The sequence below is a fragment of the Squalius cephalus genome (genome assembly GCF_949319135.1).
Source record: "Squalius cephalus genome assembly, chromosome: 22".
In the NCBI taxonomy this organism is placed as follows: domain Eukaryota; kingdom Metazoa; phylum Chordata; class Actinopteri; order Cypriniformes; family Leuciscidae; genus Squalius; species Squalius cephalus.
The window spans coordinates 33359425-33378940 of record NC_137143.1 but is presented as its reverse complement, the minus strand read 5'-3'; the positions used below and the strand labels follow the sequence as shown (position 1 = coordinate 33378940).

The following is a 19516-nucleotide window of genomic DNA, read 5'->3' as shown; positions in this document are numbered from 1 at the left end:
AAGTCAGCGTTGTGCTGTAGAAACTCTGGATCGACCAGACTGTGTGAGTATTTGATTTAGAATAGTGTAATAATCACAACCAATCAATAATTGTGACTTAATCTGATGTGCAAGATATAAAAAGTCTTTATTAACATCCAGACATCAAAAATACTTCATATATGCCAAGTGCATCTACACATTGACGGAATCAAAACCGTAACAGCGATTACTACCAACTTGATAAATACAATAATTGAGTTTTGTCAAAAGAAAAACAGAAAAGAGCAAGGTGAAGCACCATAAAGTGAAAGATTAGCGATGGTCAGGATGAGTTTATCACAGTGTCTTCTCTCTACTTCTGAATATGATAAGAAGTCTCGTTACAGCACCAAAAGTGATCAACTAAAATGAAAGACGATAAATATGAAACATCCTTCCTCTCGGTCGTGTCACTCATGATTTGGCAGGTTGGTTCATCATGTTGAGGTTGTTATTAGACATGCATTTCCCAGGGTTCAGTGGGGTTTGGGCGTTGGCCGATCCTTTGGGTTTGGGAATCCTGGTCGGTCCAGGACGCCGGAATGATTCCAGAGGCATCTGAGAAACAGAGAGTCAAGTCATTTATACAGCACTTCAACAATATCGACTGTTCCACAGCAGCTTTACAGTGACAACAGGAGATTACAGTAACAGAGAGTGTTTAGGCTTTACAGCAGATCTAGAATAAAGTTACTGTCCAGATAAAGTTAGTTTTGATCGATTGACTTCCGTTGTAAAGATCATTAGTTATTAACTTAGGGGCCGCTCACACACACCGTTCTCACAGAAAACAGAAACTTTTAATGTGTTCCGGCCGTTCAATTACACGACAGCAGTGTTCGGAGCTCGAGAACGCAAACCTTGAAACAGTTCGGTCAGAATTTAGAGACTTGGATAAAAACTAAAATAAAATAAAAGTAGTAGATGTGCTGAGCTATGAACAAACGTTCCTTCAGTTATCTGGTCTTTAATAATGTTCTCAAAACATAAACACAAAAACATTGCGTTACAGTGTAATAATATATTTAAGTTCTGAGTAATATTAAGCAACTACATGTACCTACTATAGGGTTAGGGTAGGATTAGGGTTTGGTTGAGGGTTAGTTGCATGTAATTATGCATAATTTACTGTTATTACTATGGTAAGTACATGTAACAAGGACACTGTAAAATAAAGTGTTACCAAACATTGTTCATGGAACTGTTTTCTGAAACGTATGTCTAACATTTTTAAATGTTACTGCTTGTTTCAGAACATTCAGAGAACATTCAGAAGTAACATTCCCAGAATTATAAAATGGATTGTTTTTTTTAACAATCACATAAGCATAAATGTTTTATGTATATTTATTTAGAAATTGAGTTTTCATAATTTAATAGGAACATTAGCAAACCATCCTTAAGGCCCATTCATAAAGATATAGCTCTAAACGTTCACACCACAACTATAACAATAACGGCACAGAGAAACAATATCGTTGGAATCACTTCGATGCATCCAGCCGATGAACAATAAAAACACTGACAGCCAATCAGAATCCATCCTCGAGCATTTAAAGTGACAGTAAACAATAAACAAAACAATATTGTGCGCTGGTGTGACACTAATATAGTTCTCATTATAGTTATCGTTCTTGGTGTGAACGGACCTTTAGAAGGTGTTTTTGTTGTTCTGGAAATGAGAGATTATACAGATGTGTGATGTCTTGAGATGACCAGAAGATGGCGCTGTCAATCACACACACACACAACCACACACACCTCATGCCTTTCTGTCTTAGCAGGGAAATGGTTAGCTTGTCATTTCATTTTTTCCTCCATAAAGAAAAAACAGTTATAGCAGAGAACATCGAACACACACTGTGAAGGGAGAATGATGCATGTGTGTGAGATGTTTTCTAATGTTTAAGAGAGAGAGAGAGAGAGAGAGAGAGAGAGAGAGAGAGAGAGTGTGTGTGCGTGATTGTGTGTGTGTGTGTGTGTGTGTGTGTTTCATCAGTCATCTGTGAGGTTTGTGTGATGGATCTCATTCCTGCACAATCAGCACAATCGCTCTTCCAGAGAGTCCAGGAATAATCAGGCCTCACACTCGATCCAGAATCAGTTTCAGGCTACGTTTACATGCAACCAAATAATCCGTTAGCAATGGGACTGACGGCTCAATCGCACTGAATCTGATTGAGCTCGATCCCAATGAAATTTTGATCGGATTGAAAGGAGTGTTTAGTCCTTTTCTAATCCGATCGAGAGAACATGTAAACACTTGATCGGATTGAAAACCGAAACTGAAAGGACTGCGCACGTGCGATGACGTAGAAATAGCGTAATGACTTAGAAATAGCCTAATGATGTAGAAATAGCGTAATGACTTAGAAATAGTGAAATAATGTAGAAATAGTGTAATGATGTAGAAATAGCGTAATGATAGAAATAGTGTAATGATGTAGAAATAGTGTAATGATGTAGAAATAGTGTAATAATGTAGAAATAGTGTAATAATGTAGAAATAGTGTAATGATGTAGAAATAGCGTAATGATGTAGAAATAGCGTACTGACGTAGAAATAGTGAAATAATGTAGAAATAGCATAATGATGTAGAAATAGCGTAATGACATAGAAATAGTGAAATAATGTAGAAATAGCATAATGATGTAGAAATAGCATAATGATGTAGAAATAGCGTACTGACGTAGAAATAGGGTAATGATGTAGAAATAGTGTAATGATGTAGAAATAGCGTAATGATGTAGAAATAGGGTAATGATGTAGAAATAGTGTAATGATGTAGAAATAGCGTACTGACGTAGAAATAGGGTAATGATGTAGAAATAGTGTAATGATGTAGAAATAGCGTAATGATGTAGAAATAGGGTAATGATGTAGAAATAGTGTAATGATGTAGAAATAGCGTAATGACGTGGAAATAGCGTAATAATGTAGAAATAGTGTAATAATGTAGAAATAGTGTAATAATGTAGAAATAGCGTAATGATAGAAATAGTGTAATAATGTAGAAATAGTGTAATGATGTAGAAATAGTGTAATGATGTAGAAATAGTGTAATAATGTAGAAATAGTGTAATGATGTAGAAATAGCGTAATGATGTAGAAATAGCGTAATGACGTAGAAATAGTGAAATAATGTAGAAATAGCATAATGATGTAGAAATAGCGTACTGACGTAGAAATAGCGTAATAACAGAAATAGCGTACTGACGTAGAAATAGGGTAATGATGTAGAAATAGTGTAATGATGTAGAAATAGCGTAATGATGTAGAAATAGCGTAATGATGTAGAAATAGCGTAATAATGTAGAAATAGCGTACTGATGTAGAAATAGTGTAATGATGTAGAAATAGCGTACTGATGTAGAAATAATGTAATGATGTAGAAATAATGTAATGATGTAGAAATAGCGTACTGATGTAGAAATAATGTAATGATGTAGAAATAGCGTAATAATGTAGAAATAGCGTAATGATGTAGAAATAGCGTACTGACGTAGAAATAGGGTAATAATGATGTAGAAATAGCGTAATGATGTAGAAATAGCATACTGATGTAGAAATAGCGTAATGATGTAGAAATAGCGTAATAATGTAGAAATAGCGTACTGATGTAGAAATAGTGTAATGATGTAGAAATAGCGTACTGATGTAGAAATAATGTAATGATGGAGAAATAGCGTACTGATGTAGAAATAATGTAATGATGTAGAAATAGCGTACTGATGTAGAAATAATGTAATGATGTAGAAATAATGCAATGATGTAGAAATAGCGTACTGATGTAGAAATAATGTAATGATGTAGAAATAGCGTAATGACGTAGAAATAGCGTAATAATGTAGAAATAGCGTACTGATGTAGAAATAGTGTAATGATGTAGAAATAATGTAATGATGTAGAAATAGCGTAATGATGTAGAAATAGTGTAATGACAGAAATAGTGAAATAATGTAGAAATAGCATAATGATGTAGAAATAGCGTAATGATGTAGAAATAGCGTACTGATGTAGAAATAATGTAATGATGTAGAAATAATGTAATGATGTAGAAATAGTAAAATAATATAGAAATAGCATAATGATGTAGAAATAGCGTAATGACATAGAAATAGTGAAATAATGTAGAAATAGCATAATGATGTAGAAATAGCGTAATGATGTAGAAATAGCGTACTGACGTAGAAATAGGGTAATGATGTAGAAATAGCGTAATGATGTAGAAATAGCGTAATAATGTAGAAATAGCGTACTGATGTAGAAATAGTGTAATGACAGAAATAGTGAAATAATGTAGAAATAGCATAATGATGTAGAAATAGCGTAATGATGTAGAAATAGCGTACTGATGTAGAAATAATGTAATGATGTAGAAATAATGTAATGATGTAGAAATAGTAAAATAATATAGAAATAGCATAATGATGTAGAAATAGCGTAATGACATAGAAATAGTGAAATAATGTAGAAATAGCATAATGATGTAGAAATAGCGTAATGATGTAGAAATAGCGTACTGACGTAGAAATAGGGTAATGACGTAGAAATAGGGTAATGATGTAGAAATAGCGTAATAATGTAGAAATAGCGTACTGATGTAGAAATAGTGTAATGATGTAGAAATAATGTAATGATGTAGAAATAGTAAAATAATATAGAAATAGCATAATGATGTAGAAATAGCGTAATGACATAGAAATAGTGAAATAATGTAGAAATAGCATAATGATGTAGAAATAGCGTAATGATGTAGAAATAGCGTACTGACGTAGAAATAGGGTAATGATGTAGAAATAGCGTAATGATGTAGAAATAGCGTAATGATGTAGAAATAGCGTAATAATGTAGAAATAGCGTACTGATGTAGAAATAGTGTAATGATGTAGAAATAGCGTACTGATGTAGAAATAATGTAATGATGTAGAAATAGCGTAATGATGTAGAAATAGCGTAATGATGTAGAAATAGCATACTGATGTAGAAATAGCGTAATGATGTAGAAATAGCGTAATAATGTAGAAATAGCGTACTGATGTAGAAATAATGTAATGATGTAGAAATAGCGTACTGATGTAGAAATAATGTAATGATGTAGAAATAATGTAATGATGTAGAAATAGCGTACTGATGTAGAAATAATGTAATGATGTAGAAATAGCGTAATGACGTAGAAATAGCGTAATAATGTAGAAATAGCGTACTGATGTAGAAATAGTGTAATGATGTAGAAATAATGTAATGATGTAGAAAGAGCGTAATGATGTAGAAATAGTGTAATGACATAGAAATAGTGAAATAATGTAGAAATAGCATAATGATGTAGAAATAGCGTAATGATGTAGAAATAGCGTACTGACGTAGAAATAGGGTAATGATGTAGAAATAGCGTAATAATGTAGAAATAGCGTACTGATGTAGAAATAGTGTAATGATGTAGAAATAATGTAATGTTGTAGAAATAGTGAAATAATGTAGAAATAGCATAATGATGTAGAAATAGCGTAATGACATAGAAATAGTGAAATAATGTAGAAATAGCATAATGATGTAGAAATAGCGTAATGATGTAGAAATAGCGTAATGATGTAGAAATAGCGTAATAATGTAGAAATAGCGTACTGATGTAGAAATAGTGTAATGATGTAGAAATAGCGTACTGATGTAGAAATAATGTAATGATGTAGAAATAGCGTACTGATGTAGAAATAATGTAATGATGTAGAAATAATGTAATGATGTAGAAATAGCGTACTGATGTAGAAATAATGTAATGATGTAGAAATAGCGTAATGACGTAGAAATAGCGTAATAATGTAGAAATAGCGTACTGATGTAGAAATAATGTAATGATGTAGAAATAGCGTAATGATGTAGAAATAGTGTAATGACATAGAAATAGTGAAATAATGTAGAAATAGCATAATGATGTAGAAATAGCGTAATGATGTAGAAATAGCGTACTGACGTAGAAATAGGGTAATGATGTAGAAATAGCGTAATAATGTAGAAATAGCGTACTGATGTAGAAATAGTGTAATGATGTAGAAATAATGTAATGTTGTAGAAATAGTGAAATAATGGAGAAATAGCATAATGATGTAGAAATAGCGTAATGACATAGAAATAGTGAAATAATGTAGAAATAGCATAATGATGTAGAAATAGCGTAATGATGTAGAAATAGGGTAATGATGTAGAAATAGCGTAATGATGTAGAAATAGCGTAATGATGTAGAAATAGCGTAATAATGTAGAAATAGCGTACTGATGTAGAAATAGTGTAATGATGTAGAAATAGCGTACTGATGTAGAAATAATGTAATGATGTAGAAATAGCGTAATGATGTAGAAATAGCATACTGATGTAGAAATAGCGTAATGATGTAGAAATAGTGTACTGATGTAAAAATAGCGTAATGACGTAGAAATAACGTAATGATGTAGAAATAGCGTAATGACGTAGAAATAGCGTAATGATGAAGAAATGACGTAGTAGCGTAATGATGTAGAAATAGCGTAATGACGTGTAGAAATAGCGTAATGACGTAGAAATAGCGTAATGATGAAGAAATGACGTAGTAGAGGAATGATGTAGAAATAGCGTAATGACGTAGAAATAACGTAATGATGAAGAAATAGCGTAATGATGAAGAAATGACGTAGAAATAGCGTAATGATGTAGAAATAGCGTAACGACGTAGAAATAGTGTAATGAGGTAGAAATAACGTAATGATGTAGAAATAGCGTACTGATGTAGAAATAGTGTACTGATGTAAAAATAGCGTAATGATGTAGAAATAACGTAATGATGTAGAAATAGCGTAATGACATAGAAATAGCGTAATGATGAAGAAATGACGTAGTAGCGTAATGATGTAGAAATAGCGTAATGACGTGTAGAAATAGCGTAATGACGTAGAAATAGTGTAATGACGTAGAAATAGCGTAATGATAAAGAAATGACGTAGTAGCGGAATGATGTAGAAATAGCGTAATGATGTAGAAATAGCGTAATGATGAAGAAAAAGCGTAATGATGAAGAAATGACGTAGTAGCGTAATGATGTAGAAATAGCGTAATGACGTAGAAATAACGTAATGATGAAGAAATAGCGTAATGATGAAGAAATGACGTAGTAGCGTAATGACGTAGAAATAGCGCAATGACATAGAAATAGCGTAATGATGAAGAAATGACGTAGTAGCGTAATGATGTAGAAATAGCGTAATGACGTGTAGAAATAGCGTAATGACGTAGAAATAGCGTAATGATGAAGAAATGACGTAGTAGCGGAATGATGTAGAAATAGCGTAATGACGTAGAAATAGCGCAATGATGAAGAAAAAGCGTAATGATGAAGAAATGACGTAGTAGCGTAATGATGTAGAAATAGCATAATGACGTAGAAATAGCGTAATGACGTAGAAATAGCGCAATGACATAGAAATAGCGTAATGATGAAGAAATGACGTAGTAGCGTAATGATGTAGAAATAGCGTAATGACGTGTAGAAATAGCGTAATGACGTAGAAATAGCGTAATGATGAAGAAATGACGTAGTAGCGGAATGATGTAGAAATAGCGTAATGACGTAGAAATAGCGCAATGATGAAGAAAAAGCGTAATGATGAAGAAATGACGTAGTAGCGTAATGATGTAGAAATAGCGTAATGACGTAGAAATAACGTAATGATGAAGAAATAGCGTAATGACGTAGAAATAACGTAATGATGTAGAAATAGCGTAATGACGTAGAAATAGTGCAATGATGAAGAAAAAGCGTAATGATGAAGAAATGACGTAGTAGCGTAATGACGTAGAAATAGCGTAATGACGTAGAAATAGTGTACTGATGTAAAAATAGCGTAATGACGTAGAAATAACGTAATTGTGTAGAAATAGCGTAATGACGTAGAAATAGCGTAATGATGAAGAAATGACGTAGTAGCGTAATGATGTGGAAATAGCGTAATGACGTGTAGAAATAGCGTAATGACGTAGAAATAGCGTAATGATGAAGAAATGACATAGTAGCGGAATGATGTAGAAATAGCGTAATGACGTAGAAATAGCGTAATGATGAAGAAAAAGCGTAATGATGAAGAAATGACGTAGTAGCGTAATGATGTAGAAATAGCGTAATGACGTAGAAATAACGTAATGATGAAGAAATAGCGTAATGATGAAGAAATGACGTAGTAGCGTAATGACGTAGAAATAGTGTAATGATGTAGAAATAGCGTAATGACGTAGAAATAGTGTAATGATGTAGAAATATCGTAATGACGTAGAAATAGCGTAATGACGTAGAAATAGCGTAATGACGTAGAAATAGCGTAATGATGAAGAAATGACGTAATGATGAAGAAATAACATAATGAAGAAAAAGCGTAATGATGAAGAAATGACGTAATAGCGTAATGACGTAGAAATAGCGTAATGACGTAGAAATAACGTAATGATGAAGAAATAGCATAATGATGAAGAAATGACGTAGTAGCGTAATGATGTAGAAATAGCGTAATGACGTAGAAATAGTGTAATGACGTAGAAATAGCGTAATGACGTAGAAATAGCGTACTGATGAAGAAATAGCATAATGATGAAGAAATGACGTAGTAGCGTAATGACGTAGAAATAGCGTAATGACGTATAGAAATAGCGTAATGATGTAGAAATAGTGTAATGACGTAGAAATAGTGTAATGACGTAGAAATAGCGTAATGACGTAGAAATAGCGTAATGACGTGTGGCGCGCTTAACGAGCTGTTCTCCGGCTGAATAAAGTGTGGTATAAACGAGTGTCTCGGCCTCCTATAATCCTCTTCTTCTGTGTGTGTGGAGTGGAGCAGGACGACGGTCCTCCAGCGCTGCTTCAGACTCTCAACCACACACCACTGGCTTTGGGCATTTTTACTGTGTGATCAATATTAGCAGCGGCACAACGGCTCATATCATCATCTCCAAATTATGACCAGAAATGCATAAATATTAAGTCTGCTGTTTAAAACAAATAAAGAACTGTAGGAGAATAGTTATTATGCGCAGACATCAGGAAACTCTGTATATTTGTGCAGTGAGCGCATGTCAAAAACATCTATTCTGATTTGAAGCTTGTGACATATAAACACACACATCAACCCGATCACATGTTTAGTGTTCATGTAAACACTACATTCAGATTCATCAATCAGAATTAATTCAGTTCGACTGAAACAAAAGCTGTGCATGTAAAGTGTGTGTGAAGTCTCTAACTGAGCTCTCCGAAACCAAACCAAAGCCTGCAGGTTTACGTCAGACATGAGAAATGTAGATATGTGGGTCAGGCTGTGTTGGGCTCGAGTAACAGCAGAAACACACACGGCTGGAGTCCGAGAATCACGTAATGAGCGCTAATTAAACGTGTCCTCCCGCGTCTCTCTCCACTGTCACCATGGAAACTAAACAAGGTTTTTGTTTGGGCCTCAGACCCGCCTCTGAACACTCGCGTTCTTCTGCTGAGGAACTCAGTTTTAGTGTTTAACACTTTCCTTCACTCAAGTTTCTTTACTGAGCAGATCTGATCTGAGCTGGACATCAGGTTTGATGCTTAAAGAGCGGCTAAACCGGCTTAAGAACTGCTAAACCACCGTTTCAGATGTTTAACTGTTTTTTTTTCACAGGTTTCACAGCAAATAATGATGTTCTTCTCCAGTGTTTCTGTCCTGTTTTTCAGAACAAACATCTAAACATTCTTAAATCAGGCGTTTTCTGACAAATCTATCGAAATGAAGTGAGTTTGTGATTTAAAACAAGAACAAAAATCTGTCAAATGTCAGAAAAATAATCTTGTTTTCCTTTTGAATTAAGTTTATTTTTCTGACTAAATTGACAGATATTTGTTTTCGTTTTAAGCACAAACTCACTTCATTTTGATACATTTGTTAGAAAACATCTCCAGTAAATGTATCTTGATTTAAGAATGTTTAGATGTTTGTTCTGGAAAACGAGACCGAAACACTGAGGAGGAACGTCATGTTTTGCAGTGTAATCGTGTGTATCTGGTGTATAAATGCACTATATCAGCCATAACCTCACTGCAAAAAACCTTATTCTTACCAAGATACTTTTACCGGAGAAGCAAAATAACACGCATTTACGTCTAGATTTCAGAGAAATTTTGTGAAGATTATGCTTAAAGCAAGAGAAAAAAAGCTTGTTAGATTTCTCTGCTTCATTTTGCTGAAGTACATCTTGTTTTAAGGATGTTTAGATGTTTTGGAAAACAAGACCAGTAAGAAAAATTATGTTTTGCAGTGTTGAATTATCAAATCAAATGAAGATGATCATGCATCGTCTCATTTGTGTTTCTCAGCATCATGGATTCGAGCTGAATGAGTGTGTGTGTGTGTGTGTGATTCACTAACAGGGCTGATGAGACATCGTCTCGGTTCATGATCACAGCTGTTCTCGAGCCCTTCATGAACAGAAGTGTGTTTAGCCAGACTAGCAGAGGATACACACTCCAGACGGCACAGATTCCAGCCTGAATCAATTTAACGCTTGATATAGTCCTCATGTGTGAGCCGATTCATTAAAAAGAACACATAGCATGCTGTAATGTACCAGTCCGATATTTAACAGATATTTAGTTTCAAAATACTTCTGCCAAAACTTTTTTGACCAGTGCATGCAAACTCATCAAGTTAATGCTTTAGCGTTCTACACACTGCAGAGCTTTAATGCTGTTTTTCCTCGGAGTCGAATCTCATGCGGCAGCAAAAGACCATGCAGACGGTCAGACTTTTCCATGATATCACTGCAGAAGACTGTAGATTCCCTCAGTGAGAGCGAATGATGGCGGTGGACCGGCCAGACAATCCACTCAACTCATGCAGACCTTCTCAAGCTCATTTTCTCACTCATCAGAGGTATTATTTACTTTCTAAATGTAATACTATGGGCCAGATTTACTATCGGGGCCAGATTTTAACGATCTGAAACGCAAGTATCAAACGCGAAACGCAAGTAACTTTGTGGGCGGGTCTCGGGCGCTGTTGCTATTATACCGGCGGGATAAATGACACTTGCGCCCGACGCAAATCTAGAATGTGTTGGTCTGAAGTAGCTTCATTACTCATAGGTGTGGTTTGGGCGTAACGTGAAATAAACCAATCAGAGCGACATCTCACATTCCCTTTAAGAGCAGGCGCGCTTGTTCCATGGCGGATTGCTATTATAACGGCGGATTTGCCAGGAGCGGTTCACAGCCGAGGAGACCGACGTTCTCATCAGGGCCGTAAAACACAGAGAAGTGACATTGGGGATGGAGAAACACACCCAGATTAGCTTCAGTTAAACAGGCGTATGATAATTTAGGTAAATGTGTAAGCTATTTTTCACATCTTCATGGACACCACAATGATTTCCCTCATGTGGAATATTTTTCCTTGTAAATTATGTATTGTTTGCAAAAATGAGAACTGCTGCGTCTGTGTAGATGAGAGAAGTAAAGTGTGTGTGCGTTGTGCTCACGCTACATTATGGCCAAGCATGCGCCCTTAAAATAGCATCTGAACGCGCCACTGACGTTAGACGAGGTTTCTCCTGGTCAGTGGCGGAATTGTTTTCTGAAACTGCAAAATAGCACCAGGGAACGTTTGCGCCGGAACACGCCCCCGGGAGCACAAGTTCATTCCCTAATTTACCGACGTGCATCTGTGGAGGGAAGAGTCCGCTGTGCGTCGGGAGCAGAATAGGAAGGATATATGCGTCGTGTACAAAGTCAATTGCGCTGGGTGCGAGATGGAGCCCACAGTTTCTCCAGCGCAAACCCTCTTTACGCGTTAAACTACAGTCATGATTTACCAAAGACACGCAGTGAAACATTAGCGCTGAAAAGGCGAGGACAGGGTTATTTCTGCGGCTGATATTACTGCATATGCATTTGTGGGAGTTTCCCTTTCAGACGCAGTATTTATGAGAGTATTTAAATGAATCACGCAAGGTGTTTTACTAAGGTTTGCACTCGTCAGTTTACTGGGATTTGCGCCATTATTAACCGCCCAAAAAAGCACATCTTAAACCAGACGCTAATCTGCGCTGCTCTTGGTAGATTGTGTTGGTCATTATGGAAATGATCCAGTTCTTTAATTTGTGTCGTCAGTAGATCATCGCAGAACTTTACACTCCCATCGCGCTTTGCCCTGTTTAGTAAATCTGGCCCTAAATGTCTTATTAATGGTTTAATGTTGTCTGATAAAGAGCATCTGATAAATGAAATCATGCAATATTACATGATGAATGTGTGCATGTGTTCCTCATCAGAAGGCATCAAATACGTAAAATAATAGTAAATGAATCTATTGTTAACATTCTAATTTTAATTATGGTAACACTTTACAATAAGGTTCATTAGTTAACATTAGTTAATTTATTAACTAACATGAACTAACAATGAGCAATACATTTGTTACAGTATTTATTAATCTTTGTTAATGTTAGTTAATAAAAATACAGCTGTTCATTGTTTGTTCATGTTAGTTCAATACAACATTTGATTTTAATAATGTATTAGTAAATGTTGAAATTAATATTAATAAATGCTGTAGAAGTCTTGTTCATTCTTAGTACATGTTAACTAAAGAAACTTATTGTAAAGTGTTACCTTAATTATTAACAGAAACCCAACATAAAATGTAAGAGGAAAATGAAAAACAAACCAAAAATTGCGATTGTACATCAATCAGTGAACTTTAATGGTACAGGATAATTTGCTGTCTAGCAAAAACAGTAAGTGCACTTAACCTGTGAAAAAGTGAAGTGAAAAAGCACTAGTGCTCGTGTTCTCGTTATGTGTGGTTTTCTCTGCTTTCGTTTTACATATCATGCACATAAACATCACATTATTAGAAACAAACAAATCAAACAAACCAAACCAAACCAACAAAAGGAACTAAGTTATTGCAGTCAAGAACACCGGATTTGAGGGATTGTAGGAGCAGTAGATGACGGGGTCTGGGGTCAGTGGTCGACGGATGATCAAGGGACACACTCTTCTACAGTCACTAATCAAACACTAGCCGGTTCGGGTCAGTCACAGATATTACTTACTGTAATTTGTGAGGGCCGTGAGATGGGACTGGATGTGGGTTTTATCACGATGCTGCTTGTGATTTTGTTGTTGGCTTTGGCGTTGGACAGCACTGGGATCCTTTGCTCCGGCCCGATGGAGTAATAGGGGCTGACGGGTTTGCCTGAGGTGTTCACGGCTTGAATGTAGGGGCTCCCTAAGTGAATATGGATTTTGTTGTCATCAGTGGTAATGACGTTTGGACCTGAGCTGTTGGACCTCTGTAGTTGCCAGCTGTTCTGCCTTTCCGGGCTCACGCGGAATACGGGATTAGATCCGGCGAACTCTCCCGGGTCAGGGGATCCAGTGGTTACGGACACGATCTGAATGGGTGACATGGCCCGTTCCGGGGTCAGCGATCCGCAGGACTCGGGAGATAGAGTTTGGGAATAGGCTGGCATGGTGAGCGGAGACAGGGATCGATCCGGTGTGCCGGGACTCTCCGGAAGAGGAGGAGGAGAACCCTTGGGCTTATTGGAGGGTGAGATCGAGGAGTTCTGGAGGATTGTGATCCGCTGTTTTGGAGCTCCACTTGTCGGGATGACCGCCGTGCTTGTAAAGGACTGGGCGCTTTCAGTCGTAGGACTCGTGATCTCAAGAGTTGCTGTGTTGTGTCCGAGATCAGGGGTCACTTTGATGTGGAGAGGTTGCCCAGGACTGTGTGTGAGGACCACGTCCCCCTGCTGAACGTGATTCCCGTTCTGCCTCGGTTGCATCTTGCCATTCATTGAGTGCTGACTTTCTCTAGTCTTAAGGAAAGGGCCTCTTACTCTTCTCATGTTGTTGTTAAGGTTGTTGACATTGTTCATGAGCGACGGAGTGCATTTTGTGAGGTTGATCTCATTGTAATTGTCCTCGTCCTCTGGATCGCTCTCCACGTAGAGCTTGCCGTTGACCAGGGCACGTTCCAGCGGTGCCAGATTCCTGTAATTCGGGGATAGGGTGTCCGTTGGGTCCGTTTGGACCTCCTTTGTGGAGACTTGTAGATCTGAGAAACGTCTTCCGTTCATTCCCGGTCGTAAGCTCTTGCTGAAGCGCCGGTATCTCTCCAGTTCTCGCGTAAGACTCTCCATCTCTCTGGCCAGCTCTTTATTCCTGACCTCTTGCTGGGTGAGTTTTCTCTGTAGGGTCGTGTGGTCTGTTTTATAGCGGCAGATGGATTCCTCTGTGCCCATGTACTCGTGGATCTTCTCTTTCAGGGCTTCTACCTCTCTAGTGAGGTGACTAGATTTGACCTCTTCCTCTTTCAGACGCTTGTATAAGATGTGCTCTTGGTTGGACTCCTCTTTCTCAGCCAACTGGTACTTGGACAGTTCGTTCCTGGACATCTCCAGTTCCTCCATCAGGGCTTTTGCTCGCTCCTGCTCATTGGAGTATCTCTTCTCCAGGGATTCAAACTCATCTTCAGTCTTCAAAAGGTCACCCTCAACCACCTTCATCTCCTTTAACTTCCTCCTGAGGCGTTCCACTTCCTGGGTCAAATCTTTCACTTTGTTGTCCTCCTGTTGGTAGCGGTAAGGACCAGGGCTCTTCGAGTGCTCCTCTTTGGATTTGCTCCTCAATAACTCTCTTTCCACTGCTTCCAATGATTGAAGCCTCTTTTTCATCATGCTGACTTTAGACTGAAGATCACCGTTTTTCTCTTCTTCCGCTTTCAGCTTAGCTTTGAGCTCATCCCTCTCCCGAGTGGCAACACACATCTTCTCCTCCAGTTCGGCCTTCGAGCGAAGAGCTTTCTTGCTCTCTTCGATCAGTTTCTCAGTGACGGTGTTGACTTTGTCTTGTTCTGCCTGAAGTTTCCCAGTGCTGTTTTGCACTTTGTCCTCCATCAGCTTTAACTTTTCGGCCATGGCCTTTCTCTCATCCACCAGCATGACGGTCAGTGTCTTCAATTTTGTCAGATCCTCTTTCAGTGTCAACTCCATCTTCTCCATATGAACTTCGGTAGCCTCAAGCTCTTTGATTCTGACTCTCAGCACATCAAGTTCATTGGACATGTGTTTAGTCATGGTTCGCTCTTTCTCCAGGTTGCTTTTCAGTGAACTGCACTCCTGCTTGCTCTTCCCAAAGGCGTCCTCTAGTTTCTCCAGCTCCATGATTCTGTGATTCAGCTTGTCCACCTCCACCTTTAAGCCACAGCTCTGGCTCGACTCCTTCTCCAGCTTTCGGTGGAGATCCCTGCACATATCCTCCATCTTGATCAACTCCTCATCTTTCCCTTCCATTTCAAGCACTCGTTTCCTCAACTCCTCCACCTCCGCCACGAGGCTGGAGTTCCCACACTCCCCTCGGCTGATCTTATCCCGGATCTCCTGCAGTTCCTCCTCTGCTCTATGGAGGGTCTTGTTGGTTTCTTCGAGCTCGTCTAACTGTCGGCTGAGAGCGGAGAGCTTTTGGCGTAGCTGTCGGTTCTGGGCATCTTCATTGGTCAGTTTGGCAGTCATGGCGTCCTGCTCTTGGTGGAAATGGCAGGCCTGGTTGCGTAACTCCTCTTCCAAGCGGTGCACTTTATCCTCCTCTTCTTGCAAACGGGTCTGGGCGGAGCTCAGCTCGTCTTGGGCGTGCGTGACCGTGTTCTGGAGCTCCTGGACTTTGGTGGTTTGTTGGGTCAGCTGTTCTGTGAGACGCTGCTGCTCGTCAACCACCAGGAGAGCGAAGGACTTTAGCTTGGTTAGTTCGTCCTTTAGACTTGTGACTTTCTTTGTGTTCTCTTCTTCCTTTCTCTCCTGGTATGTCTTTTCCTGATCAATGAGCAGTTTCAATCTGGCAACAGAGAAGAAAATATGAAAAGATTGTTAAGATGAGTCGTTCAGAAATGTTTTTGTTTTTTTTAAACATATAATTTTAAACATTTATTGTTGTAAAGGTTGATTCACACTGCACGACCAACACGGATAATCACCAGATTACAGTACGTAATTTCTCAGACGTTCCATGACCCAATAAATTATATTTGAACATGATCAATCGGCGAAACCAAGTTCAATGCTAACAGACGCCAACAGAGTAACAGACTGATCTGACAAAACCTGACAAAGATTCTGTTGCCGTCTGTCGGTGACATCGACATAGATATAGAAACACATAAGCCTAATGTGAAAGTTAACTCAACTGGTATTCAACTGGGAACCTCTGTGTCCATGTTTGTTCATTCCATTTGAGGATATATAGAGGTATAATTTTAAGCAGGGCTTGACATAATTTTTTTTGCTTACCAGGCACTGTGGCTTGTGGTTTTCCAAAGTTACTAGCCACTCAGCATTTTCACTGGCCACAATTTTGACATCGATACCATGAGAGAAAAACTGCCATATAGATATTTTTAATATTATCTCATAATTTGTCAGCCGGTGTATTAGGCTGCTGTCACTTTAAGACCTGACACACTGACCCATTATGCTGTTTTATAATGCCAATACTTGTCTTTATGTGTGCACACTTTGGGTGTGAGCACAAAATCTGCGGGAATGAGTAAAATTATGCTCAATATGCGAAATCTCTCGCCGAAATTCAAGCCCTGTAACACCAACAATATTCACCCAGAACAAATGAAACGAGTGAGTAAAGGGACGTGGGTTTGTATGTAAGATGCGAGAACGAGAACGAGAACGTGCAGCTGATATTGTGTGTAGGGTTAGGGTTAGGGATTTTTGACAACACTACATTGCATTTAGTGTATTACTTCAGATGACTTTTTAAAAGACTACAACTGAAAAATGTATATTATATAAAATTCAACCCGCCAAAGTGGCTAGTAGGAGTGACTGCGCTACACGCCACCGCTGAAATACACACGCATTTGGCGGGTTGACGGGTGTTAATGTCAAGCCATGATTGTAAGTAAAGTCCAGTCGACTAAAAGTGGGGCAGTGTGTGTTCAGAGGTCTACAGTCGGGCAGAAAGAGGGTCATGATGGCTAAAGCTTCCCTGTTCCCTGAAGCCGGCAGCGGTGGAGGGTGTTTTGACTACACTACAGTGGAAGTGGAAAAAGACTCTTAATAAGGGGGTTCCTCTATCCCCCCCAACACACCCATGAACACCACCACCTTCCTTCAGTGGTTTTACATTTTAAGGAATTCCCCCTCCTCCAAAGGCCATTACTGGCTGTGTAAACAAACCCTCTTTCAGAGGCTCTAACCAGCAGTGGACTGGGATGATGTCAGTGGGACGAGGCGTATGGAAGTGTGTGTCACTCATACGTGGCTTCAGCCACTTAAAAGCAATGGAAAATCAGTTTAATAATAACAGAACGACGATAGAAAATAAAAGTCAGATTCTAAAAATACAGTATTATAATCACAGTGCAGTGTTCTACTGAACATGAACCAAAGCACCAGTGAGTTCCTTCATAAACTGTGACGCGGTTTTCTCCTAGATCTGCTGGACAGCAGACACAATCTGAGGCATTATTGTCAATCTGTATTGTAAAAAGCGCTGTATAAACAAAGGTGGCCTGACTTAACTTGAGACAGCATAATACTATTCTATGAGATTTTACACGCTGAACATTCACACAGCATCAAGCTGGCCGTCCTCACTACAGATGCTGGAAATATCTGTGGTGTTACGCTGACATTGGTCTCTTTGTGACTTCATTAAACATTCGTGGTTCGCTATTAACAGAAGGAACTGAAAGAGTTGAACGGCGTAAGACTGAAGCGCTATTGTGCGAACGCTCACTTATTATCATCCATCACTGGCCTAAAAACACATGCTTCAGGAGAGAAATGCATGCGTTCGAACACTTGCTTCTTATTTACCAATCTGATAACCTCAGAAGCTCAAAGCTCATGCTACACTTCTCTGTGATTTATTGGCATGATAGATTTATGCAATCAATGCATCGCAGTTTACATTTTATCTGTCCTAATCAGTATGCAAGATTAAAGCCAGTGCATTCTGGGACACGGTACACACACTCAACAGTATGCCAAATGAGCCTGGATCATAAGCAGTGGTCAACATTTGAAGTGGATCAAAAACGTTCATCAAAGTTGTCCTAAGACAAGAACGGGTATTGCTCATGTATAACTGTGATGAAAGGTTTTGATGAAAGCTACTGTACTATTTTCAGTGTATTCAGTGAGCATGCATGCTAAGAAGGAATGATGAATTCGGCTGGACGCAACAGTACAAGACAAAGGACTCTATGGGATCAAGGCATGATGTAAGTCTCAAGTTACTTTCCCACAACTGAACTGCACACTTTTACAGTGTAGCGTTTACATGAAATATGTTAATTGAGACACAACCTATGATTCTCAGCAAGAGTAATGACACGTCTTCTGTCATCATGTAAATACTGGGACTCGCATTTATTCAATCTTCTGACCACTGAAGCACATTCTACATTAAACCGTGTGATCAAGCTAAACATTAATCTCCGAAGACACGGCGTTCCTCATGTGGACACGGATCTGATGAGGAAACACAGGAACAGCTCAGGGAATCAGGAGTTCTCCATTAGAGAGAAACACTCCTTCCCTGTCTTAACCTCGAACGCCCGATCGACTTGGACTCGCTCCCGAGAGCCCATATTTTTACAGAGAAAACTCAGGAAAAGTCTATGCCATGGAAAAAAGAGTTTAATATGGAGTTGGAAAAGCCTGCGAGAAGGATTTAGATGTTGTCAAGAATAAGGGTGTGTGAAATCTCAAGACGACTTGAGAGAACGTGGAAAAACTCGGCTAGATTTAAATGACTTGTACATTTTGTGTGTTTCTGTGATATTATATGTGAAAATACATAAAAACAACAACGTCCTGGAATGTTGCACAGAACACGAGACGGACGGCGAATGCTCAAACGCTGGTAATTAAAGCATTATGGGATAGAAGACTCATCATCAAACCCGTGTGTGTCCAGCAGAGGGCAGCAGATCTGAGGCGAACACACAGGGATTATAATCCTCAGAAACACTGAACGAGCTTTAAAGGACTAAACTTCACACAAACCTCCTCAGCGAGACTATGCTAGAGATAACAGCAGAGTTTAGAGATGAGGAGCAGAAAGAGCTCGTTCCTGCACTGTTGAGGAACTGTACTGAGGATAATAACGGTGTGTAACTCCAGTTAATAACAGGACTGAAGTTAATGACAGTGCGTGACCCGATCATGTTCATCTAACAATTATAATCTTGTCCTTTTCCAAAATCTGCTCATTTTTTCCTGCATTTATTATAAACTCTGAATATGCAGCTTGAAATGAAGCTCAATGTAACAGTGAAAAAAACTGATGAACATCATCTGCAGCAATTCTGAGCTTTTCTGCATTTTACAGTGTTATAAAGACTGGATTTACATGAAACCACAGGTTGGACGTTCATCATCATCATCATCATCATCATCATCAGAACACACTGATCTCCAGTTCTAAC

The 19516-nt window shown here is 38.5% G+C and overlaps 1 protein-coding gene across 3 annotated transcripts in view; it reads right to left on the bottom strand.

Moving 5' to 3' along the window:
- Nucleotides 1-108: 108 nt before the first annotated feature.
- The window catches only part of filip1l (filamin A interacting protein 1-like), a 133996-nt gene continuing 114588 nt past the window's right edge, over nt 109-19516 (bottom strand). For all 3 annotated transcript variants that reach the window (XM_079856501.1, XM_079856502.1, XM_079856503.1), the window contains 2 exons: nt 13122-15903; nt 109-579 (listed from right to left, as the gene is read on the bottom strand). In XM_079856501.1, the coding sequence (XP_079712627.1) occupies nt 436-579; nt 13122-15903 (2926 nt within the window). In that variant the 3' untranslated portion in view covers nt 109-435. The remainder of the gene's footprint in view (nt 580-13121; nt 15904-19516) is intronic.